This window comes from Ambystoma mexicanum, chromosome 10 (genome assembly GCF_040938575.1).
Source record: "Ambystoma mexicanum isolate Mex_15411 chromosome 10, UKY_AmexF1_1, whole genome shotgun sequence".
Lineage (NCBI taxonomy): Eukaryota > Metazoa > Chordata > Amphibia > Caudata > Ambystomatidae > Ambystoma > Ambystoma mexicanum.
This window is the reverse complement of record NC_090932.1, coordinates 110,378,482-110,405,612: the sequence shown is the minus strand read 5'-3', so window position 1 is coordinate 110,405,612 and position 27,131 is coordinate 110,378,482. Positions and strand designations below refer to the sequence as shown.

Genomic DNA, 27,131 nt, shown 5'->3' with positions numbered 1-27,131 from the left:
GGGGTTGTGTCAGAATGTGGTATGTGGAATGTTGGCCTGTGATATGAATACTTTATTCAGTCCTGGACACAGCCCTAAACTTGTCTTATGTGAACAGGGTGTAAGCCACCCAGTCTTGCTTTTTTTTTCTTTGTATTCTGGTACTTGTAGGATACAATTTCCAGAGTGTGGTGAAAAAAGCAGGACTAAATAGGTAGTGTGTGTGTGTATATATGTGTGTGTGTGTGAAAGGAGAGAGAGAGATACAGAGATAGAGAGATAGAGAGATGGAGAGAGCTGGAGAAGGGGAAATGGATCTCCTAATGTGAGAGCCTTTTTGTTTAATAGAATTGTAAGAGAGGTGGTTAAGTTCTCTGCCAGTGATATCTTTGTGTGCACATGAAAAGTGTTGGCTTATGCAATGTGTCATTATGGTCCCAGCTGTCCATGCTTGTGGGGTGATGAGCAGGGCTCCTGGTGATTTGGTAACTGGGTGTCACAGTATTAAATAGGTCCCATGATGCCATGTTTGTCAGGAACATTGAACACCCTGTGTGTGAAGGACCAGGGTGACTTGTATGCCTGACTTACTACAGGCAAGTAATCTGGGAGAACAGGTGAGTGATAAGAGTGGTGCCAGTCACCAGGGAGACCTATTCTGAATCGGGGACTGTGCTTTCTGCCATGTACACCCCCCCCCCGTGACTAGACCGGCTGTGGACGTAGTCGGCCTATGCTGGGTACACGATACCCTTCTTTAAGAGTGTCAGCTGAGCTGCCATTGGAATGGAGGGGCAGGGGAGCTCTGCAGAGACAGGCAGACAGGGTAAACTCAGAGTTTCTAAGGCTGCAGAGTGCACTAAGCAGACAGGTTTCTAGGCTGAAGGGGCAGTATGGGTTTGGGGTTTCTGGGAAAATATTGAAAAGTGGGAAATGCTGCAGTGGATCCCAGCTACAAGGATGCCACGTCCCTGGAACTTGGGTTCCTTTCTTTTTTCAGTTTATAGTGTTTCCAGTGTTTCCAGTAGGTTTTAGTGAGACGGAGAGAATTTGCAGTGCCCCACTTTGGGTTGCATGACCAGGCCTTGGTCCACTGGCGTGGGGCTGCCAGGTCGGATGGTACACATGCATTTTCCCTTGAGCTCGCAGTGAGAACAATCACCAGTAGCAGAGGCAGGTTTTAGTGGCAGGGGACAAAGGGCCACTCCTATTATGCAGTTCTCACTGCAGTATACAAATTGGCTTTTGCGTCCAGGGAAACCACAGAGCATTAAATGCACAGATTCTCAAGTGCCAGCTCTGCTGTAGCTAATGGGAGAATTGCTAAAACATGGCATAAGAATGCACTACATCACGCAATGTATGCCGGAAAAATGGCACTAATATCAAGACACTTGTCACCCGAAGTACATAAGGATCAACCTCAAAAGACACCTTATCACTGCTGCCTCAATACCTGAATCAGACATAGCAGCAATATTAATTCTGTCAAACAAGTATAAATCTCAGACCAGCTTAGTGTCTTTATCTGACGATAAATAAATATGCCTTGTGTAGTGAAAGTTCGGCAAACTCTTTTATTATATTGCTGGTAAAATATAACGGACTATAAAAATGTGTCTGATACTTTACTACAATTACTACACACTGATTTCTTTGGTTTTTTGATCACAAGGTTATCTTTATGCTGAAAATGAAAAACGGAACTCCCAGCTTCACCACTTAACTAAAATGTGTGATCTGCACAAATCTTTTTATCTCTCTGTGCATTAGCTGCCAACAGTAGAATTCACTAGAAGTGATTAAATTCAAACTGTCTGCTACTCAAAAGAAGCATCAGTCATGATATTGCTCCATTATTTTTATTAGTAATAATAATAATAGTGGCCGTTCATACATTGCACATCATTGTATTTGGTTTTTGGCTTATTCAGAGCAATTTCTTATAAAGTAACTTCCACTGACCATTCCAAGTATCACTCATGTCACTCTCTCTGAAGTCAGTTTCTGTGATGTCAATAGTTACTCAAATTACATCTTTTGCCTCACAAGGCCATGTTTAGCAGCATGCTTGCCTTCAACACTCGCGTAGTTTCCATCATTCACCCTTGTTTCACATCTCCTTTTTCTCCCTCCACCAATCTGCCTGTGCACCTAGCTGTCCTGTACCTGTATTACTTGTGTGCACTCCTGCTACCCCTACTACACCCCACAGATAGTATTACTGTGCCTTCTCTCCTGTACCACTCTTCTCTGCACTATACTGTCTCTTTGCATTATCCCTCTTTCCATTATAAACATTCTTCCCTTCTGTAACCCTCTCTTCTGCATCATGTCCTACCCCTCACCTGTGTTCCAGTGCTCTCCTCTGCATCCTTTTCTAATGCATAATCCTTGCGTGTCTGTTGCACCCCTTTTTCTCCATTGTACACTCTTTACTGAATCCTTCTCTCCCCTATGTCCTCTTGCATCCCTCTCTTCTACACCCAGCATGCCTACTGCATAGTAAAATCAGTCAGTATCTATTCCGTTTAGATCCATAAATCCAGTTCTATCCCAATCCCCTTACACAAACCTCTGCCCTCTCTGCAAAGCAACACAAGCTGATATTTTAAACATTCATCCCATGATAGAGGATAGGACAATAGTGGAATGAGAGGTAAAATCCTAGCACACTACAGCTTCTGTCACTGGATGCCTGCATCTGTATTAGTGCATAATATTTCTACCCACTGCACGATGATCATGAGATTAATTGCCTCAGGGAAGTTTGTGCAGCATTATTTGCCCTTATACATTTTGGACACCAGGCTATGCACATTATTCCATGAAGTGCTGAATAATTAACAAATGCTGAAAATGTTCTGTTTGTATGAGCTGCTAAAAAAGATCTTTAGTGGCAAGAGAACGACAAAAGAAAGGAAACCTGTCGGCTGTATCATGCGAATTGAAGTGTCATGTACAGATGTACATGTAGCCTTACAATGTTTACTATTTCCTTTTTATTATACTTTTCACCTGTAGTAACATTGGTTTGTCAAATTTCCTGATTGTTATGTCTGGGGAAAGGCTTGTACGATCAATTTGTGTTAGCAATGAAAACTGAAGGGGGAACACTGGGATTTATAAAGGCAGCCGTGAAATTCTTGCACTTTTTCTTTCACACTGTTTATTTCTCTTGCCTGCATGTACGTACACAACTGTGCCTTCTCTTGAAACTTGAGCACACACTTGTCACACTTTCAACTAGCACTCGAACACTTGTTCAATCACATCTGATCACTTACATAATGTTGTTAACATGGACACTGGCAGCCACTTACTCGCACACCCTTTCACTCTGAATAAACAAACACATGTAAAAAAAAAAATTAAATCATTAAACACTCGACCTACCTGACCTTGCTGTATAGAAGTCACTTAGCAAGATAAATGCGAATTTCAGCTTCGGAGGCCAACGCTGACAGCAGTCCCAATGCAGATAATATGCTGAGAGACCGGGCTGGTTACTGCCGCGCACAGGAATGACAGCTGCACGTTAATTTACGAGCAGCTCCACTGTCCTTTCAAGTGAAAATGGCAGTGAAACTTGAAATGGGGCAGCACGTTTGACCCGTGGTTCACGCCTGCGCAGTATATCTTTCAGACACATGCGCAATCCAGGCCCTTATTGAAGAGCTGGCGAGCAACATGTTGCTCGCAAGCTACAGGTTGGGGACCCATGTTCTAGGTGAACCTTTAGCCCATTCTGCACTGCCCAATAACTGGACCAGCGGTTTATGATCTGTTTTTACAACAAACAACGGGCCCCATAGAAAACATTTGAAATGAGACACGACCCATGATACAGCTAGGGCCTCTCTCTCCACCACGGAATAATTGCTTTCTGCTCCCCTCAGTGGTCGGGAGGCAAAAGCTATAATATGTTCAATGTTACCATCATATTGAAAAAGAGCAGCACCAAGCCCTAACGTGCTTGCGTCTACAGCCAGCACAGTTCGCCTACCAGAAACAAACCCTCCTAATGAAGGTGCTTTCACAATACTATCTTTAATCTTACTACAGGCAGTTTGACATTCTTCCGACCACACATATTTGGTGCCCTTTTTCAATAGATCTCTCAAAGGAGATGACATGGTAGAGAAACCATCAACAAACTTGTGATAGTACCCCACCAACCCCATGAACGAGCGTAACTGTTCCTTATCCAGGGGTTGGGGAGCACCCACAGTGCTATCTACCAGCTACTTCCTGGGAGAAATACCATTGCAGGAGATCTTATGCCCCAAGTAATCCACTTCCGTGACAGCAATTTTGCATTTCTCCCTTTGTACCGTCAAACCCGCTGTCATGATGCCTACCCCCGGAGCACCAGGCCAGGCCCAGCACCTCCGGGAGCAGGCATCACGCCCCCGGGTAAAAGCCCAGCGGCCCTTTATAGGGGCTCTTTGGACTCTGTCCTGGCGCCGTTGGCGCCAGGCTCATGTTGGACATCAGTCCTGGCGCCATAGGCGCCAGGCTCATAAGGGGAAGTGTTTGGTGCACTTACCTGAAGCAGACCATGCTGCACACTCACCTGATGCAGACCATGCTGCATGAAGAACAAAGCCAAATGAGGCTTAGGAGGGACTATTTTTCTGAAGGAACTATTTTGTTACTTGGGTGGGGCTGTGGAAGAATACTCACCTGGAACTTATTCCAAAGCTATTTAAGCAATGCCCGGACAGCCACACGTGCTTTGGGTTGTTCTGCATCCCAGCAGCTGAACGCTCACCGTGTCTGCTCCTGCACCTGGACTCCAGCCACGCCCGCCTCAAACCTGGAACACCTGTAAGGGAATAAGAGAAGAGAAAGGTGAAAACCAAGAACTTATTCAACCTTCTTACCTGCATCCAGAATCTTCACGCCAGCATTCCTGAAGGAAGACTTCCATTTAAAAGCACTGCGTTGCTCGCTGCAGCGCCGCGCTTCACTCTCCTGTTCCAGAGACGCCGCCCGGCTCCGTCGTGGCTTTCAGCTCCAGTCGCCACATCTCTGCACCTAGGGGAGAGAAGAAGAGACAAAAGGTGAGCAAGGGAACACAAGAGGAAAGCCGAATTTTCAGCCATATTACTTACCGGCTTTTTTTGGTGAACCATTCCACATCTCGGGTTGGCGCCGCATCTTTGGCAGGTACCGCACCCCGGCCCCTATGGGGAAAGGACAAAAGACATTACTGGGGAATTATAAAGACATTTAGAGGGGTCGCCCTCATCACTAACTCACCTGATTTTACCACCGGCAATTTAACCCCTCAACGCATCGCCTTTGTTCTGCACCTGAAATAAAGGACAGAAAAAACAACATAAAAGGAGGCTCACACTTGAACTTTTGCATCTTCATACTTACGGCGTATCGCTCAGAAAAGTCAAGTGGATGTGCCAGCGCCATTCTGAAAACCAGTGAAGTAACTGGACGAACACGCGCCCCTGCACCAGAAGCAGGATGGAGAGTTCATCCTTCCAAACCATAAGGTGAGCTTAAACTGGGGGTTTTGGAGGAAGTCAGAGAAGAACGAAGGGGAAAAGGGGGGAGCAAGCACACTATTCAGCAGACAGTTAATCCCCTTTCTCATCTGCAGAAGGATATTCCTACGGGCCAGACAAGCAGGATTTGGGGGTCCTGTTCAATCGGTGGTCCGAATTCTGCACATCATGCTTGAAGAGGCCACAGCAACCCAGACCAGACCAGCGCCTCCGTGGGAGCCAGGTGAGCGTTACACCCGCATCCCTGAGCCTGACCTACACTGATTTAAGTATCCCATCATGTTCAGGACCATCCTTGGCAAAAATGAGAATGTCATCTTGGAACACCGTTACTTTTTCAAGGCCTTTGAGTACTCTCCATTACTCTCTGAAATACCGATGCCGCAGAGGCCAAACCAAAGGGCATTCGGTTATACTTGAAAACACCCTCAGGAGTGATGAATGCAGTCAAATGTTGGCACTCTTTGGACAGCAGAACCTGATGATGGGCAGCAGACACATCAATGATGGAAAATAACTTAGGTTCTCCTAGTGTGGACAAAACTTCTGAAATATTTGGTAACGGGTGCCTCTCCACCACTATGTTCTTATTGAGACTGCGTAGGTCGACACACAATCTTATCTTACCATTAGCCTTGGTAACCAGAACAATTGGAGACAACCATTCGGTAGCTACAACTGATTCAATCACCCCTTTGTCAACCAAACTATTAAGCTCCTCCTTAAGTTGTGCCCTCATTTTCAGTGGTACTTGACGTACCTTGTGTACCACTGGCTGGGCATTGTTCTTAAGCCTAATGTGATGCTCAAACTCTTTCAACCTTCCTAGACTCTCAGAAAACACTTGTGGAAATTCCTTGGTCCAGGAATCTCCCACCTCGGCAATGGTGACAGGATCTGGTGCACTAGCCTGTACCCTTAAACCCAACTTCCTCTGCTCCTCCCAGCCTAACATAGAGGTCCCTTTTTCCGCCACAAGGAGAATGGCCTGGCAGTCTCTTTCCTTTATAAGTTATTTTAGCAAGAAATTCACCCAGGATGTTTATATCAGAATCTGCATATCCACACACCCTGACATTGGTAGGGCGAACAACAGCATTGATCTTCCCCAACATATTTATCAACGTGTCTTGAGATATAATGGTCCAAGGGGAACAAGTATCTACTTTCATTACGAGCTCAGTACCATCAACTTGAAACTTATCCACAGGACCTTTGGTCATCCCAGACATCTCTGAAATTTCAAAAATGTGTCTTGGTGTGAATTCTTGTGTACAGGATACTTCATGAATGTTGTACCCCTTTCCAATGCTATCTTCATCATTGTCCATTAGCTTGAACTCTATACTATTGATAGCATTACTCTTGCAGACGTTAGCAAAATGCCCTTTATTCTTGCACTTGAAACATTCCGCATATTTGGTGGGGCAGGAAGGATAATTCCCACCATGTCTTGAACTGCCTCAAAGAGAACACATATTCTTCGTATTGCCACTTCCTCTCTTGACTGTGGAATAACTAATTTTTCCTTTTAATTAACAACACATACAGAGGCCGATGGAAGATTTGGTTTGTCAATCCTAAATTCTTTAACATACTCAGATGTTTGCTCGATGCTTCTGGCTAATTCCACAGCCTCATCCAATTTCATATCTTTTGCAAGAAGTTTCTCCTGGACTCTCACATTGTTAGTGCATCTAACAAGCTGATCTCTGATTAGAGAATCAGTTAAATGTTCAAACTTGCAAGTATAACTCAGGGATCTGAGGCAAGCAATGTATGATTCCACAGATTCTGACTTCTCTTGAGCCCTCTGGAAGAATTTGTCTCTCAAAACTAAAATTCTTCTTTGGTTCAAAGTGATCACGAAGTTGGTTAAGAGCAAACATGTATTCATCCATGTCATCAGCATCTGGAGCATGATGCCTAGAGAGTCCATCATAAAGCCTGCGTCCTTCTATGCCAAGGTTGTGAAGGAGTAAGGCTCTCTTACGCGCAGAGGGAAATCTCCGCCCATGGCCACCAGGTAGTTCTCAAACATGTCTCTCCACCTATCCCAAGCAATTGGAGGTCGTCCCGGTTCACTCAGGAAGGGGACAGGAGATGGAATGGAAGTAGCCATTGATTGCGGCTGCAGCAGGACGCACCAAAAATAGGACTGTTGAATATCTTCCTCGTATACCAATGAGCAACAGACATTTTTTCTTTTTTTTTCTTTTTAAATGTTCTAGGCCACAATTAGTATGAGACCCATGTTGTGCCACTCCTGTCTTGTCATAATGGCCTTGTGTCCTTCCTGCATGAAGAGATCAAGTGCTCCCAGGCGTGGGAAGATAAGGTTGCTAGGCAGTATCTATGTCACAATGGGAGATCCGGGGCTTGGTCAGTCTGGCAGATCAAGTTCTGCGTTCTTTCTTCTGCTTGCAGGCGTGGAAGGTCTGTTGCTAGGCAGCTGACGTCACAATGGGAGGACCGGGGTTCCTGGAGGTCCACACGCCCTCTGCGGCGCGTGTCTCGAGGTGCGCGCTGGAAGTAGAAGCTTGTTCGGGAGCTCGCGCTGTGGCTCGCGCCGTGGCCTGCTTAATGCCCCGCTCCCCGTCGGGGCTCACATACAGTTCCCCCCACAACAGTCACGCTGCAACAACCGCTGCGAGGAACCTCGCGCCGGCGTCCGCGCTGGGGGCTCGCGCAGGGGATGGCTCGCGCAGGCTCTATGGCGGCTCTGGCCCCTTTCCAGAAATGTATATTCGCGGCAGCACCAAACCAAAACGAACAGCGACCAGTGGCAGCGCCAGACCAAAACAAACAGCGACTGGTGCATAAGTTCTCACCTCCCTACGTCTGCCTCCTGCCTGCTGACTTCTAGGAAGGGAGAGCCGGGGTCCGGGCGGCGCCACCACACGGGGGTACAACAGAATTCCACGGTGTGTTGTCCAGCAATCCTCGTCGCCAATGTTAAGATTGATGTCCAGACATAAAAGGTTTATAAGTTCTTTAATAAGTCAATACACACAGACAGCAGGCACCCCCTTTAGAGGCAGGCTCCAACTGACCACAATAGAACATACAGTGAAACAAAACATTCTCAATAGAATTTCATGACATCACAATGACTCTGTTTTGTTAAGACTACATATGATGTATGAATGACCATTTTAAATAAGAATAAGACAAGTATACACCAGAACAGTAAGTTTATAGAAGAAATAAGTGAGTTGTGGATTTTGGCTGGCATAGCTTAGTCCTGGAGTATGTTAGCCAATCTGTGAATTCGTTCTTGAAACTTTTGGCAACTTCACTTGCAGGCATTGTACTATGTCTATACCATTTAAAGCAGAGTTTAGGGGGATGGGGGTGCTGGTTTGTGTAAAAGTAGCGTCTCCAGAGTTCACAGGCTTGCCATTCTACTGATGGGAAAGGGTGTTGCATCTGGAACAGTTTTTGTTCTGAGGGTTTTTCGGAAGATTTCACAAACTTGTACTTGTGGTTTTATGAAGCTGATACATTAAGGGCAATATAGGATTTACTGGTAATGCAGTGAAAATCGGCATCTGGGGTTGGAGTTGAGGTGACAATAAGGCAGGGGTGGTTCAGCAACCTACTGCTATTACGTTGTTTTGCACTACCTCTTTCCCTATGACTGACGTTAATGTTGCTTACCGCTGCTTTAGGGGAGGACCACTTTGTGGTTGGGTCCCCAGTGAAGTGACTCGGCGCAGTCCACCCACAGAGTCTTAGGTATTCCAGGGAAGCTTTATTATACACTATTTACAGATAATTGCAATACTCCAGTTACTCTTGTTGTAAGCTATAGGAGGCAAGACTGAGGCTAGGGAGGGGACACAGCTGTAGCCACCACAGGTCAACCTCACACACCCACTTACTCCCAACTGACCCCTTGGAACATTCACCCTCAAAGACGCACCAACATTCCAACAGGGATGACCTCACAGGCAATGAAACCTACACCATAACAGACCAGTAAATGGCAAGACTCGTGAATAGGAATGTATTTATTGTATGTATATTGTGCCAAAACCAGGCCCGCACAGAAACCATAACAAATCCAAAACAATAACCTGCACCAATCCAGAAACTGGTAAAGAACCAATTTTGATTGGTAATGAAAGTGCTCACTCCCTACATTACCAATATAAACTCAGAATAAGACACATCCCAGTAGGGAATGGGACCAGGAGAACAGATTGCGAGGTTGCCAAAGATGTATATAAGATTCGGCATCCAGAGAACTCTTCTGCCCTGTGAGCGCTCTGGCAAACATTACACTTATAATGGATTATGAGGCAAAAAAAGGTGTCATTAGTGACGTCGGCTATAAGGGTTACAAAGTACAAGGTTATCGGTTGCGAGGCGACGATGCGTAGGTGCCTGTAGGTGCCTCTTCATCAGGATTTGGCTGCTCCTTTGGCGGGAGGGTGAGCCTCGCGTCGTTCAGCTGGACTTGTCCGGGTGGGGTGAGTGTCGGGTCAAGCTGGAGATGCGGTTGAAACTAGCTAACGTGGCATGAACACTTAGTCTAGATCTGTAATCAACAATGAGCATCATTTCACATTGGGTCATTCATAAGGTGAAGGGTGCGGGAGTCTTGCTTTCTGCGATATCCTGGGGACTGGGCTGGTCTGGCATATCAGTGCGAGACGGTGGGTGGGGTGGAGTGACACGTCAGTTTAGGACAGGATTTACTGTGATAGGGGTCTAGGTTTATTGGGGGCACTCTGGGGTGGTCAGCACAGTGGGGTCACACTTCTGTTACATCAAGAGAATACCTTAGGAGGGCACAGTGTTACACAAGCAGTAATTTTCCAACAGCGAGGGCGAGGGGTGGAGGAGCAGGTTTGTGGAGATGGATGAGCTACAAGTCATGGTTCAGCTCGGTCACACACAGGACAGTGATCTCAGAGGAAGAATGATACGATACATACTGTTAATTGTTGCAGTTAGCTTCAGTGCATCCTTGAGAAAGGGACTTTGGCCGCGCAGAAAAGGTGGTGGTGGTTGGTGCTCGCTGTGCACGGCGCTGTAGAGGGGAGAGGAGACTTTGTAGTGCCGAATTGCGGCCTAGTCCAAAGATGGTGTCGAGGACTCACAAAATGGAGTCAGTGTCTTGCAATAGCCCCACCTCTGCTCCAGCTGAGGCCTTATTCCTCATGTCAGCAGAAGGGCAATGGAGGCGTCCCCCACGAGTGCAAGAGCAAGCAGCTCGTCTCGTATACAATCTATGGGGGGTGGGAGGCTAATTCGCCCCTTCCTTCCTTCCTTATGGTGCGAATTGGATATGAACATTTTATATTTTAATTGCTTTGGATAAAAGAACTGTATAAACATTTAGAAAACGGTGGGCAGCTAAACGTTGCAGGCTCTTGTCTGTTAGCACTTTTGGGTGAGTTTCAATGAAGGGTGTTTTTATTTCACAGGGGCAATAAAGGACTCGTATTTTGGGGACTGAGCAATAAAGGAGGTTTTAATGTATTGTGCCATCGTTAATGCTAGTCATTATGTGCGACTCAAATCTAGCTGTGAATGAGTACAACGTGGTGTTACAACCACAGCGTTATGATAAAGTGCATGGCAGCCATGTGACTTTTTTCCGAAATTCTTTTCAAAATACTGAAATCCTGAACACCATCTGGTTAGGTTTCACTTTTCAGAATTGACACGGCTGTACCTGCTGTTAATGTAGAAGTGCAAGCTTGTTTAAAACACTGCATAATGTTCAGACAACAATGTATCCTTTTAAGCCGTTTTGTGCTGACCACGTACTTTACCTTGAAATTCCCTTATAAGGCGAAGACTTTGCTTGGTCATATCATGGCTTTGTGATGTCAGGGAACACTCTGGAGTTGTACTACGCATAAGCTGGAGGTCTGTTTTTTTTCTTTATTTTTTGTTCAGTTGCTCTTAATATGGGCACTCGAGGTTTTTGAAAGACAAATGGCTGTACAGCATCTCATAACCGGTATATCTTGTAAAATGTAAGTTCTCTAGAGTTGTGTTTTTTTTTTTTTTTTTTTTTTTATTCGCCTCCTGGAACGATGCACACAACAGCTTCAATATAACCCTGAACACAAATGTCGAATAAAAATCCCATTGATGGAATTTTAGGGCAAATTAATCCAATCGCTCCACTTTCAAAAACGTGCATACATTTAATATTTTGCTTCCGATGCTTTTTAAACTGACGGTAGCTTGATTTGTTATGACTAATACTGTTTTTAGAAATTGTAATGTAGCCGATGATCCGAATGAATGCTAATTTACGGAGTTGCAGTGGTATGTTCTGTAACTGTTAAACAACGATTGTAGTGATTTCTAAATTGACTTTACACTCCCATGGAACCCATTTAAAACCCGTTGCTAGGGTTGGAGCGGCTTTGAATATTGCAGCTTGTAATCATCATCATCCTCCTCTTTTGCAGTCTAGTCCTTTCAGATCTGGAAAGTTTTCTTTGAAAGAGAAAATCTCTGCCTTCCGAGCTTCTTTCCTGTCGCTGGAAGAACGTGAGCAGAATGCTACCTTACCTGGCGTCTTGGAAGATGGCGTTCCCGAGGCACAAAACAGTAAGCACACGTTTATTTATTTTGGTTGAAAGAAAGGTAGACCTGTACTGCGCTCTTAGGTGTTGGGTGAATGAAAAAAGCGTTTGCGCACGTGTTTTTTATTTTAATCCTGCACTTCCCCCTCCCTTTCGTCTGACATTGAGGGGCATCAACTTTTAGTGGTTGATTGGGATGAAGCGCTAAGATTACGCAGCACATGTATGATGCAGCCCACCACCCTGTGTGCTCTGAAGACTTTCCTTAAACCTTGTTTTTTTCTTCTTTTCTTAATTTATAAGTTCTCGTTGGCATTACACCAAGCCATAGTTTCCCTACGTGCCTGAGCTCGATGCCCTGTGAATTGTGATTTTTCTCAGCAATTGAAAGTTGGATCGGTGCTGTATTGTCATATTAAGCAAGGAGTATAGTAGTTTGGGGGAAGAGTACGACAATTTTTAAGCAGTGCCACTTTGCCTGTCCTAGAGCTGGGCGGATTCACCCAACAGCATAGCTTAGACTGCAGCTTATTTGCTTATGTGCCTACATTGTTTCCATATAAGTAGCCGTTCTAGCATATTTTGAAGGTCAATATTGGTCGGTAACTACTGTCCCCCTTCTTAAATATCGAAATCACCACCAATCGCATCCAGGAAAGGGGCATGGGTCCCTGTGACTTTTAATGGTCATTGAAAAGGCTAAACGTATAGATGTCGTCTTTTGAATTTGTCCAATGCCCAGACTGAACACCTCACAGTCATAATTTTGGACTGGTTGTATACCTGAATTTGTTTATAATGAATTTGTCCAGTGGTCTTCCTGGTCTAAGCATCTCCTCGCCATGGCTGGTACAGTGAAATATTTGGTGTCCCAGTTTTCTAGTCTGTGGACCTTGTCTAGCGCATTTTTAATGTCTGAGGGGTGTTCTGGTGAGAAGGTTGAAGATCAATGGTACACGCACAGAACAGCTGTGGAGTCTCCGATGCAGTTCCATGATATTTTATTGTACAGATGTACAATAATACAGATCCAGTTAATTTCAGTTATGGTACAGTACATATATCATGCAGTAAACCCACCAGCCACCCTCAAATTACCAGCTAAACCCTCCAACTGACACACATGGAATATTCAGATTCCACACTCGCCCAACATTCTCCTGAGTTGCCAATCATAACACCAACATTCCACAAGAATACATCAATGGCCAGCAGGACAGGACAAGACTGGACATATGTTACACCATCTCTGTCTGTACGCAGTACAACACCACAAAGAGAAACATGCACACCTTGGTCACTCCGCAACAAGCTTTCAGATGCACAGTCAGTCTTGCTCCAACACCGCCAAACACCTTCAACCTGGGACTGCCACCCCCAAATACAGGGCCTGGTACAAACCATACACAAAGGAAAACGCGTTCAGGAAACCAAATACACCAAAAGGTAGGGAAAACATGACGGGGACGGGAACCGCAGATTGCCCAAACACCGGACCAGGGTACATCACTACTCGTGGATACAGCGCCTGGGCGGACCACCCAAACCGCTTATGTCCACAGACTAACACACAGGGAGGGTGGTGCTACCCATACCTTTGAGTAGCAACACAAGAAGGGGTGCATAAACTGCCAACTTCCACCCTTACACAAAGACTCCAACCACTCAATCCACGCCACTCATCACCAAAGTCTTCAATTCCCATCCAGAATGTGAACCACAGAAAAACACTTCACGCATACGGTCCACACACTACTGCTCTACATCCTCACTGCGTAACAGCCATTCCAAGAGTAAAATGGCACAAATCACACTGCACCACAACATATATACCACTACACATACCCCGTGCACACAACAGAAGACCATTGCTGCTCTTGTGTGGGGTCCCTCAAGGCTCAGCCTTGTCTTCCACACTCTTCAATATCTACATTCAGCCTCTGATCGATGTGATCCGCTCCCATGGATTTAGATGCTACTCGTATGCTGATGACACTCAGATTCTGGTTCGGCTGGATCTTCTTCATCCAGCCCACCCATGTCAATCAACTGCAAGATTGCTCATTAGCCGTGGCATGCTGGATGAGCGAAAACCTGCTTAAACTTAATGGAGATAAGACGGAGGTCATGGTTGTGGGTTCTTCCGCTGCCCAGTCTTCCTGGACTTCGTCTCTCTGGCCTTCTTTTGGCTCCTTCCAGCTGTGGTTTCAGTAGTAAAAAATGTAGGCATTAAGCTATCTGCCTCTCTTCATGGCTTCTCAGATTAGTTCGGTCTGTCAGTCTGGTCATTTTCAATTGAAAATACTCTGGTCCTACAATTTTCTCCTGTCCATCTGCTGGCCCCGGTCGTCTCTGCTCTGGTCCTCAGCAGGATCGACTATTGTAACTCCTTGTACTTGGCTCAACCGGATTACGTGTTACGCCGTCTGCAGGTTCTTCAAAATTCTGCTGCCTGTCTTGCCACTGGTGCTCCCTACAGGAAGCATATTTCGCCAGTTCTTAAGTCCCTTCACTGGTTATCAGTGGCAAAGCGTGTTCATTTTAAATCTCTATGCCTGATGCACAGGGCCTTTTATGCTGCTGACCTGGCGTACTTGCAGTCGTAATTTCGACCATAAGTTCCTGCCCACGTGTTGGGCGGACTGCTGCATTCTGACAGACCCTAGGGTCTGTCGCGTGAGAATTGGAGGCTGGTCTTTTTCGGTCAAAGCTGCTACTCTGTAAAATTACCCTTCCGGTTGCCCTTCGCGTGGTCTATTCATTTACAGTTTAGGAAGGCTCTGAAAACTCTACTCATTTTGCCTTTTTCTTTTTCGATGCCTGTGTTCTCAGTCGTAGCGCCAGGTTGCCGCTTGGCGTTGGTTGCGCTGTACCTCGGTACAAGAAATCATAACATGAAGGGCCTGTCCCACACGTATCTTAACTTTGTATTGGCAGCCCTTATGAGACGTCCGTTTGAGCCTATGGGCACGGCGCACATCCATCATGTATCCTGGAAGACGGCGTTCCTATTAGCTGTCACGATATTCAGGAAAACATCAGAGCTGGAAGCACTGTCTGAAGGAACCATACCTGCGCTTCTACAAGGACAGTCTTGTTAAGAACCAAACCTGCACTTTATTCCGAAGGTGCTTACTGAGTCCATATGCATTTAGGGATCATCCTGCCAGGGTACTTCTCTAACCGTCAATTCCAGTAGAGAACGTGCAGCCCACATTAGAGCCCTGAGGGGTAATCAACGTTCATAGCGACAGAACTAAATCCTCCTGGAGGTCGTCACAGATACTGGTGGCATTTGGGCCTCCACTAGGGGAGCGGTCATTTCCAAACAAGGCATCGACAGATGGAGAGCAGGTTCAATTGCAAAGGCTCATGCAGATGCCAAGAAGCCGCTGCAGGGAGCGGTAAAATCCCACACACGAGCAATGGGGGCTTCTGCGGCAGCTATGCACACCTTTTGTGAAGCAATACTGCCTGGCAGGCCATATCCAGGGTTGAGCAAGAGTGGGTGCTACATTGCCCTTTTCAGTAAAGTGAGAATGTCAGGACGCTGTTGCTAAAGGATCCTGCAGGAGTGAAGCTGGTCCTTTAAACCCCCTAAGCCTGCCTGCCCAACAATCCAGTAACTATAAAACTACTGGACAGGCAAACCCAAGGGGAAAGGGGAATTGGAGAGAGAGACAACAATTCTGGAACTCTCTGGAACTCTTACTGCTGGCACTTCAGTCTGTCTTCACTGGAATGACCTTGTAATTATATTTCGGTTGAGTTCCTAAAATAGAATGCAACCTTTTAATACATTTTCTAACTCTCTACAAATGACTAAACTTTCTAATCTACTATTACCTTTAGCCTTAGCTTGAATTGCTGTTTTATTTCCGTATGTTATGTGGCTATATTGATGGTAGACTTCTGCAACTCTTTTCCTTGCAATTTGTAATGTCAAAATATCTTTTTTTTAAAAGAACAATTTTTTTCTTCAGAAGTTCTTTCAAGTAAACTCTTAAGAACTATGAATGAATGTCCTAAAAATAAACACCAAAGAATTTTTATCACTATTACTATCCTAGTCTTAAAATTTTAACTTAGAAAATGGTCTTTCTTGATATTCGGTACCTGATGCTGTATAAGATGATGTAGTATTCAAAATTGTAGTATGGAAACTCAAAATTGGCATACTCCGCTTCTAAAAGGAAAAGTCTTTAATTCATAAGTCCTTAGAGTGAAGCTACGCACTTGCAATGAACAAAAAACAAAATCCAAGATGGCCACGACGCACGTACGATGTCGTAAGGTCCTTTTCTCTAATCGCGTGCATAAAAATAACACACGGTACACGCGGGCAAACGAACACGACTCGCATCTGTAGAAAAATGAAATTAGTTCTTCTAAAACATTCTATGTGAATACTTCGGCGAATTAGAACCGCACGCCTTGTTAATAGTATTAAATACACTAAATCGCGTTTAAGCAATCTTAAAAAGTTAAAAACCAATTCACTAAATTTACAGTTCCAAATGCAGTTGAAAAGACTAAAAAGATAAAAATAAATACACTTGAATCCAATATACAATTATTTCTGACGATCCAAAAGTTCACTTAGCTTTGTCTTTAGCTGGAGGACTGGAATCAGCTGCACAGCATCGGAGTCACTTAGAATTTGTTTTTCTTCTATTGTAGTCTTCACTTAAATTGAGTACTAAGCTAGATGTAGTGAAAACTAAAATATAAGTTATCTACAACCTTTTTTAAATGAAAACTTAAACTTTATTTACTGGAGCTAACCATAACATGACCTACTCTGGTAGAAACTTTAGTGAAAGGCAGTTAAGAACTGTCAAGAACATTCCAAATGACAACACAATGCTGCCTGCAGTAAACTAAAGCAATCACTGCTGGGAAAGTGTTCCACCATCTTGGCTTGGGAACATTTCATCTTTCTCAATGAAAGTTTAAGGGAAATAGATTAAACTTACAAATGAAGTTTTCTACTTTCTAACCAGTTTTTATTTAATATTTTAACAAACCTCCCTTTCTAACTTTCCTGGAAAAATATTTGAAATAACCAATTCTCATAAAACCCTTGCCAATGTGAGGTACAAAATGTGAAAACCTGACAGAGAATTCTGTAGACTCTAGTTCTCGATAGTTTTCTCCCCTGCTACTCCTGTTAATGTTTGCTACTGCTAATAATTCTATTCAAAGCATGTGAATCCATGAAAGATCCAATGCTGGAGAAGTTGCTTACATGTAACACCTGGTCCGCAGGATTGGTGTCTTTCATGGATTCACATGCCCCCCCCCCCCCCCACCCCACCCCAAGAGGGTTGAAAACACTAATTTACAACTGACTACTCTGGGGGTGGTTAGACTCTGAAGAGGGTCTCCCTGGTGGAGCCTGATACTTGAAGTCCGATTGTTTGGGGCTGAATGCACCCAAAAGGACATCTATCGGCCACTAAAGTGAAAAAAACATTTTATAAAGGAAATGTAATAAGGTTAGAGGATTCCCAGTCTGACTAGGAATTATTAAAAGCATGTAAATCCATGAAAGATGCCAATGCTGCAGAACAGTAGTTGCAGGTAAGCAACATGCTCCTTTTTGGTTGGCTTATAACTTGGGCAGTGTTCGAATCTTTGCAACAAAAAAAGTATAAAGCCAGGTTAGAATTGGTTTGATAAGTTTTGTGTGAATTTGTGTGGGGGTGGGAGGTGCATCCCAAAACATTTGATATCTTGATAGACCTGAATGGAAAAAGTTTGCTCGCAGCTTATAGCTCAAATGACTGGACTGATTTGCACCAAACATGCTTTACAAGAGGCAGCCTGGTCCTGAAAGAGTGCTTTTACAAATGAACGGTCAAAAGTTGGTACAAAATGTAAATCCGTACGGTTTGCTGACTCACTTCCTTGTTCATTGTCTGCGGGTACCTGTAAGTGAATGAGGGCGTCGAATGACATTCAAACGTTGGACGCTGATTGGTAGTACGTCCAATTATTTCAAACGGTCACTATATTGGATCTGCAAACCAGTACCTCTGTCCGCTGACTGCAGAGTACAACATTGCTCAAAGATAGACTTTGTGTTTTTTGAGGATTAGAAAGTGTCCCGAGAGGTTAGACAATAGAAAAGATGGCAAAAAGTAAGGTGTTGGGGAGAAAAATACCTCTGGGGTTTTCGTCGAGTCCGCAGTCCTTTTTTAAAACATTTTTTTACTGTTCGCTTCTGATATGGACACGAACATGCGTCCAGACATCTAGGGGATTGGGGTTGTGATGTTCTATGTTACACCAGTCAATTGTTTTAAATGTATAGTTATGTAAACAAACTAGTGAGTGTGGCTAATATTTGAGTATTGTGATGTCATCTTTGATTTCCTCAGTGTTAGTCTTAGCAGTGCATGGAGGTGGTTCCTAGTTATGGTTGTATAGCTAACCAGTAGCCCCACCGTATTTACTGCACTGTCCAACGTGGTTGCATCAAAGCTGTCTTCACTCCATCCTGACTGTTTTACAAAAATGTTCACTGTTTTAAACCCTGAAATAGTGGGCTTCTTCAATATATGGTCTTCCTGTTTGACTTTTTTAATGAAAGGCAGTTTAGAATGTTGCATACTCCTCCTTCGTTCTTGCTCAATGGATCTACAAACAGGTGCTCCTCCACAGTTTGCTTCCTTATTCTGAATGTGACTGGTCTCTGGTATTAATCACGTAAGAACAATTATAATTAAAAAGATGAAGTTTCTATTCCAACTTGCAACAGCAACCCCATAACAAATGTAGTTGGTTTAAGGAAACGCAAAGTTCAGATGGTGAGCCCAGGTATAGACCAGGGGATTAATAGCCTTTGTACGTACTGGGTCATATAATCTATAAAATATAAACAAAAGTTTCAAGAAATAGCCACTCTTATTAAAGTTAACTGGGAGACAGTCCTGAAGTAATGGACACCAGTTATGGTTTCATGTAAAAAATATATGAAATACTTAATTATTCATACAAAAACATTCACAATTCACACCATCATTGGATCCATTGATTAACAGTACACATACATCAATACAGGTATTCACATATGGCATGTAAAATACATGTTTGGAAACAGCCCCAAGATGATATTTCCCTGCATGTCTGTCCCAAAAAAAGCACTTTCATGCTGGGCAATTGTCCACAACCGTCTAAACTTATCGATGAGTGGAAAGCTTATATTTCAAGGTGCGTACGGAAACCACCCATCTTCTCAAATCTTTCAAGATCATATCTGTGAAAGTAGAGTGGCCTACTTAATCAGTATCCTCTTTAATGACCCAATTATCACTCCTCAAAATCGTCTAGAAACTGTAAGAAGGTGTACCTGAAATTAACACCCACAGTCACCCTTAACCATTAGTGTTTTAAACCACACCATCATAGTATGTGCAGTGTTGTGTTCAATATTTTTGTAACTGGCTACTCTGTGAAAGGAACTCCTAAGAAGCCACATTTGATTATGCGATTTCAATCCCCTATCAATTTTGCTTGCAAACATTTAAATACGGTCTTTCCTATATTCAGAGTAATGATTTGAACGAGATTGCCAAACGGTCCATGTCCCACTCTTCATGAGCGTATATTGTTATCACACGGGGGCTAAAACGCAATGGGTATGTCTCATAATTATCATGTGCGTATGGGTCTGCTTAAAAGGATAGTTCTCCCAAAGAGTTATCACATTGCATTGTTTGGTTTTACTACTGTTATGTTCGGCAATGCAAATGCCTATTGCAAAGTCATGTACATTGCATTTAGCAATGGGTGACCCCAAAGTGGCTGTTATATGCCTGGCATAACATGATATGTCATCGCGCAAGCCACACACTGACACGACATTGGCCGCAGATGGTGAATATGCAGAAACTTCAGGTACCCAATTGAAACGCCAATATACAGTTCAATTTGGTTCATTTTAACAAATTACAATTCCTTTTGTGCGCCTTGACTTGAATGTGAAAAAATAAAATAATGTAACCATCTAACAACCACTGAAACTGATTCACCAAGCCTCCTTCAAAATGTGTCTAATTCAATGTCAGGTTAGACTTCTAATCTGATTGTGGCGTGGATCAGATCACCATGTCTTATGTACTGTTCTAAGCTACCACTTAATGATGTTCCATTTTAGTTCAAACGCGACCTTAGTCAAACGGTCACCAGAAAAACTGATTTGACTTAAATAGACATCCAATACAAAATTCAACTATTTTGTAAGCAAAATACCAAAGATTCAATTGCAGGCTTTTTCTGCCCAAAAAATGTAAGGGGATGCTACAATGTTTTACATAATTCTGAACACCAGTCCTTGTAACGCATAAGCCCGGGGACTGTTATAGCACCAAAAAACAGAATCGCTGACACAGGAGCTGTTATTTTGCTATCAAATCATTGTGACTTTGTGCCACTCCATTCTCATTAAGCCCAATAATATGACTTTTAGTTTGACATATACGTTTTTTTTTAAAAAAGATTGAACAATTTCCTATTGGTCATATCTTGAGTGCTACGTCTAACTTTTTTCAGGATGACCCATTTCAAATCTGTAAAGGAGTGTGCATGATCCATATGTCTCACCAATCGGGCATATTCAATTCTATTTTTAATACAGCTTCTGTGTTCAATGAGCCTTGTCTTACACTTTCTGTTGGTCTTTCCAATGTAATGGAGGCCACACGGACAAGTTATTAGATATATAACATTTTCAGTATTGCAGTTAGTGTGTTCAGTTATAATCCAACCTCATTCCAAACTAATATTGACATATAAGGTTTTTGTAGTAAAGTCACACATTACACAAGTTCCACTAAGATAATGGCCCCACAACGGGCTAATTCCCACAACATACTTCGTTTATTGCCCGATTAGTTCTTTTTGGCAAAGTTATTTCTGACAATCCTGTTGATGTTCATACTTCTCCTAAGACATGATAGGACAAGACCATGATCTAGGGGAACACTTTCTCCAGTTTTTCTTTTTTTTTTTATAAATCTTTTTTTTATTGGTTTGTTAAACAGAGAACAAAAAGAAGAAAAAGAAAGGTAGCACTTTCAGCATGAGTACACAAAAGACATTAGGAGACCTATCATCAAGATCGCAATAGACAGGGTGCTCAACATATTCCTTGACAGTTGTGTGGTTCTGCGGGGGGGGGGGGGACTGGGGTTCGAATTCGGAAATCCGCACCCTCCACCCGGCAGCTGCGTTGGGCGTCGCCACTGTCCCTTGTTTTGGTCTTAGCATTTATAGTTCCCATTTTCCCCATATTTTCTGGAACTTACGGGGGGAGCCCATTGCATTATAAATTCGCCTCTCCAGGGAGGCGCATCTGTCCATTTCATTGGACCATCTGTCAATGGTTATCCTGTCCCCCAAGCCCCACGTGGCTGCCGTGAGTCTCTTTCCAGCACCAAGTGCTACTCCTAGAAACAATCTTTCATACTTGTTAAGGTCAGTTTTGCCCCCTATAACCCAGTAGGATAAGCTTAGGGTCTCGGGATTGTGGAGCCAAGTATTCTGGAGAGGCGGAGTAAACACGCAGTCCAAAACTCCTGTAGTACCCCACACTCCCATAACAAATGGTAGAAGGTGCCCTCTGCCCTCTTGCATCGACTACATTCTGCGGTTACATCCCCATCCCAACTGGCCATTTGCGTTCTGGAGTAGTAGGACCTGTGCAGAATTCGGAGCTGAATCAGCCGGAGTTTGGCATCTATCCCTATTTCCCTCTGGGACATCAGGGCCTCCACCCACTCCTCCGCCTCTAGTGGCCCTAGGTCCTGTTCCCATTTAGCCCTGAGATTGTCAAGTTCCCTGGATCCAAAGGAGTTAATTGCCTGATAGAGGGTGGCGGTTACCTTATGGGGGATGGGGTGCGGGAGTATGTTTGTTTCCAGGGGAGAGCAGGCAGGTATATCGGCCAGGTTCGGGAGTTGGGTGTTAATGGCGTGTGTGAGCTGGAGGTATCTGAAGCGGTCCATGAGTGACAGCCCGTGTCTCGTTCGCAGGGTTTCAAAGTCCATCATTCGCCCCTCCTGGACTATGTCCGCCAGTGTGGTTATCCCTTTCCTCTCCCAGGTTTCGAAATGGCCCATTTTTTGTTTTTCGGGAAGGTGTGCATTACGCCAGAGGGGTTGGATCAGGGTTGGTCTGTCTGCCCAGCCTAAGTATCTATGTATCTCCCTCCAAACTCGCTGTATGTGACGGGACCCTGTCGGCGTTGCTCTTAGGTTCCTTGGGCTATCATATAGTACGTGCAGGGGGGATGGCAAGCCAGTGTCCCCTGTCTCCACGCGGATATGTGGTAGCCGCGGGTCTCCGTGTAGCCATTCGTTTGCCACTCCCGCTTGTGCCGCCCAATAATATGTACGAATGTTGGGCAGTCCTATACCCCCATCCCACACAGAGCGATAGAGCGTTTTCAGGGCAATGCGCGGCTGTTTCCCTCCCCAGAGAAGTGTGCGGAGAGTCCTGTTTATATCTGCGAATATTGTGGCCGGGATAGGGAGCGGGGCATTTTGGAGGACATACAGAAATCTCGGGAGAGCCAGCATCTTAAAAAGTGCCGCCCTCCCGAGTAATGAAAGTGGGAGGGAGTGCCAGTGGGTGACATCGTTCTCCAGTTTTTCCATTATCGGGTGTAAGTTCAGTTTGGGGAAGTCCTCCTGTGTTTGGTTAATTCGTATACCTAGATAGGTGAAGCCCAGGATTGAAATTGAGTATGGACAGGGATCTGGGATTGCTTCCTCCCCTCCCTGTACCGGGAAGTAGATTGTTTTCTGTGTGTTGACCCGTAGTCCCATGAAGTGTTGGTATTCCTCCAGGGTTCTAGTCACAATCGGGCAGGAGATTATTGGGTTGCTCAAATATATCAACAGGTCATCCGCGTACAGCGAGACCCGTTCCTCCCCGCCCCGTGGCCAGGCGAATCCTGTCCATCGTGTATCAGTTCTCAACCGGATTGCCAAAGGTTCAATGGCGAGGATAAACAGCAGGGGGGAGAAGGGGCATCCCTGCCTGGTCCCCCTACTCAGCTGAAACGTGGCAGATGATTTCCCATTGACTCTTACAGAGGCCTCGGGGAGGGAGTAAAGGAGTTTAACCCATGACATGAAGTATTGTCCAAAGCCCATGCGTTCCATTATGTCCCACAGGGCATCCCATCCCACTGTATCGAAAGCCTTCTCAAAGTCCACCGCCAGGAGGGCCAGTGGAGACCGGATTTCGTCAGCTCTGTCGAGGGCAATCTGGACCCTGCGGAGATTCATTCGGGTGGACTTGCCGGGCATAAATCCACACTGATCTGGGTGAGTTAGAGATCCAATCACCCCCAGCAGTCTATTGGCGAGGACTCTGGCTAGCACTTTTGCCTCCCCGTTTATTAAAGAAATGGGCCTGTAGGAGGCGCAGTGCTCCGGGGGTTTCCCTGCTTTGGGGATCACCACTATTGTCGTTTTTCGGAGGTCTGGGGGGAGGGTGCCCAATTCTCTGCTACGGAGGAACATGTCGTGCATGTGTTTCGTTGTCGTTGCGCTCAGTTTTTTCCACAGTTCTACGGGGAACCCGTTGGGGCCTGGGGTCTTCCCCGTCTGTAGTTGTGAAAGGGCTTCCCCTACCTCCTCTTCAGTGATGGCAGTGTCTAGCTGTTCTGTCTGAAGTTCAGAAAGGCGGGGGATCATGATCTCGTCCAGGAAGTTTGGGACGTATATTGTGGGGTCTCGTATTTGTGGGGAGTATAGTTCTCTATAGTAGTTTGCGAATTCCCCCGCGATCTCAGCGTCCCCGGTTAATAAGTTCCCGCCCTGGGTTTGGATGGCCCGTACTTGTCCTTTGCTCTGCTCCCTACGTTCCAGCCAGGCTAGTGTTTTGGTAGCCTTGTCTCCTCTCTCGTATATATGGCTCCGGGCCAGCCAGTGGGCGGTTCGGGCATTATCTAAGGCCCTGTCTTTCAGGATTATTTGGGCTGTTACCAAGGCTTCATGTGCCTCCTGGGTTCCCTCTTCGAGGAATTGCTCCTCCCGCCTAGTTACCTGGGCTTCTGCTTCGGAGATTGCCTCGCTATATTGTTTGCGGTGAGCTGCCACCAAGGATATTGCTTCCCCCCGTATGACGGTCTTGTATGCCTCCCACCTTGTTATTGGGCAGTCCACTGCCTCCACATTTAGGTCGAAATATTCCGAGGTTTTATTCTCGAGCCCTTCCAGTATTTCGGGTATCCCTAAGTAATAGGTGTTTAGGCGCCAGGTGGGTTCTTGTTTTGCTGATAGGCCCTTGAGTTTTACCAATAGGGGGGAGTGGTCGGAGATCCCTCTCGCCAGGAATTCTGCGGACAATAGTCGATGGCCCATATTCCTTGGGGTGAGGATATAGTCAAGTCTGGATAGGGACCGGTGTGCATTGGAATAGAACGAGTAGCCCCGGTCCATTGGGTGGGCTGCCCTCCATGTGTCAGATAGCCCCATGGTTTCTGCAAATGTGTGGAGTCTGGTCGGGATGCCTACAGCTCTGTTGCCCACGCGTGTTCTGTCCCGAGCTGTCTCCATGACCTCATTGAAATCCCCCCCCAATCGCCCATGAGTCTGCCTGTTCTTCTAGTATTATGTCCTGGAGCTCGGCAAGGAGTTCCGCTGTAAGTGTGGGAGGTGCATACACTGCCACGAGGCCCCACGTCTCCCCCTTCAGTTCACCCAGCACCATCACAAACCTGCCCCGAGGGTCTGCTTTGACTTTCCTTGTAGTAAACGGAAATCCTTTATGCAAGAGGATCATTACTCCCCTAGAGCCTCTGGAGAACCCAGCGAGGTATGTGTGCGGGTAATTTGATTTCCTAAAGAGCCCACTGTTAGTACCGATCAGGTGGGTTTCTGTTATGAATGCAATGTCTGGGGAATGGCGGTTAAGGTACTGGAGTACCAGTTTACGCTTTATGCCCGACCCCAGGCCGTTCACGTTCCAAGTCAACAGGGATATCTGTTTCTTTTGTGTTATATCAGCGTGGGATTTGGTTTGGTGTCATATGTAAGGATGCGGGGTGGTTCCCATTTTCTTCTTTTGCCTGTCGTTCTAAGGTGTAACTGACGCCTGAGCCCTTCTGCCTTGCTTATTTGGTGATCTACTTTGTGTACTTCATGTGCAAACTCTAGAACCCCATCCTGTGAACCATAGGTCCCTTCCGTGCAGGTGGATATGTGCTGGCCAGTGGGGGGGACGTGTCGGTCCCACTCATATCTAGTACAAGACTTTCTGTGAACTTCTGTTTTGCAGCCCACTGTTGCTAGCGGTTGTGACATGAGGCCAGTCTCTTCCTTCTCCAAAAACCCCAAACTCCCCCCACCCCGCACTTCCCCCCAACCTGAAGTACCTGTTTCCCTAACCATTTAAACTACTAAAGAGGCGAAGGCCCCAACTCGGAGGCGGGGGGGGGGTCAGGAGGACCCTACCCCGCAACTTGTGTGGTTCAAAATAACCACTGAACTTAAAGTACAGCTAGCCGTGAAGATTCCCCCTCCGGGGGTGAAGAGGTGGTAGCCGGCCAGGGCCGCCGGTCGCAAGGATCTCTTCCTGTTTCCTTGTTCCTGTCCCACAGCAGCTGCACGTTTTCAGGTATGTCCTGTGTCTATCGGGGGGCCGGGTTCTCCCACCTCCCCACGTGGTGGGGTGACCTGTCCAGTAGGGCGGTTGTTGTCTCCATCGTTCCTGCGGGGTGGGTTTCCATCCGGTCTATTCGGGCGTGGAGTAGAGAGGACCTGTGTTTCCAACCAGTCCCAGGCCTCGCGGGGAGTGTAGAACACTTGGACCTTGCCGTTGTGGTATACTTTGAATGTTGCCGGGAAGAAGAGTGCATATTTGATGCCATGGGGGGACAGTTTCTTTTTGATAGTCGTAGGACTGTCGCGACTTCTGGACCTCCCTCGTGTAGTCGGGGAAGAGCCCGATTCTGTGACCATTGTAGGTGATGGGGCCGGTCGCCCTTGCCATGTGCAGTAGTGTGTCCCGGTCCCTGTAGTTCATGAGTTTTGCGATCACCGTTCTTGGGGGGGCCCCCGGAACTGGTCTGCCCGTCGGAACTCTGTGTGCTCTTTCTATTGAGAAGAATTTCGAGAGCTGCTTGGGAGCCATCAAGTCCGCTAGCCAGTGTTCCAGAAAGAGCTCCATAGAGGGCCCTTCCTCTTTCTCGGGAAGGCCGAGTATGCGGAGGTTGTTCCGGCGGGACCTACCCTCACTATCTTCGGCTCTGTTTTCAAGTGTGGTGATTTTCCGTTCCATTTGCTCAAGGCGGCTTCCCAGGTTTTTAACCGTGTCCTCGGTGTCTGATATTCGTTGTTCTGCTTCCCCAACCCTGGTAGTGAGGTTCCTTAAGTCTTGCCTCACAAAGGACACCTCGGAGGCCAACCCGTCTATTTTGGTCTCTACCGAGGTTCTGGAGTCGTTAATTGCTGCCATGATGTCGGTGAGGGACAGCGTTTGGGCCGCACCCCCCTTAATAGTCTCATTTTCCACCCCACTAATTGGGGTCCGGGAGAGCCACCTGGGTGCTCATCGTGTATTTGTCTATTTTGTTCTGGGTCGCTCCCCTACGGGGCTGATCCTTGCCCATCCTGACCCTGTGGGGCGACTCTAGGTGCGGGTGTGTCTCCTTGGGTTGAGGTTCCTTCCTGGATGGTCTTCCGCCCTCCGCTCCGCCCCTGTGGTCTCCTGTGTCGCTGGCTGGTGGCCTTATCACTGTTTGCGCCGCACTGCTTAGGCCCTCATCTGGCCTTGGCCTGCACAATCTGGTGCTATGTCCCGTATGGCCTAGCGCAGGGCCTGCTTTGTCGTGTGGTTCCGGGGGTGATTATGCCGGCAGAGGGTGGTGTTGGACTTGGCAAGTCTGAGCCTGGGGGGGCGGGGGGGGGGGGGGTGAATCCCTCGTTTCTTCAATACGTGGCGGGTGCTTTTTGGGCTGCCCGACGGCAGGGGGCCCCAGTTTGCAGTACCTGGTGCAGTCCCCCAGCAGGTCCGCTTCGGTCCGCTGGTAATTTCACCTCCCCTCCCCCAGCCGTCG

At 46.0% G+C, this 27,131-nt stretch overlaps 1 protein-coding gene across 2 annotated transcripts in view; it reads left to right on the top strand.

Annotated features, from left to right (window-relative positions):
* The window catches only part of CDCA2 (cell division cycle associated 2), a 1,069,442-nt gene that overhangs the window by 286,312 nt on the left and 755,999 nt on the right, over positions 1-27,131 (top strand). For both annotated transcript variants that reach the window (XM_069617593.1, XM_069617592.1), the window contains exon 5: positions 11,942-12,083. In XM_069617593.1, coding sequence (XP_069473694.1) covers positions 11,942-12,083 — 142 coding nt within the window. The remainder of the gene's footprint in view (positions 1-11,941; positions 12,084-27,131) is intronic.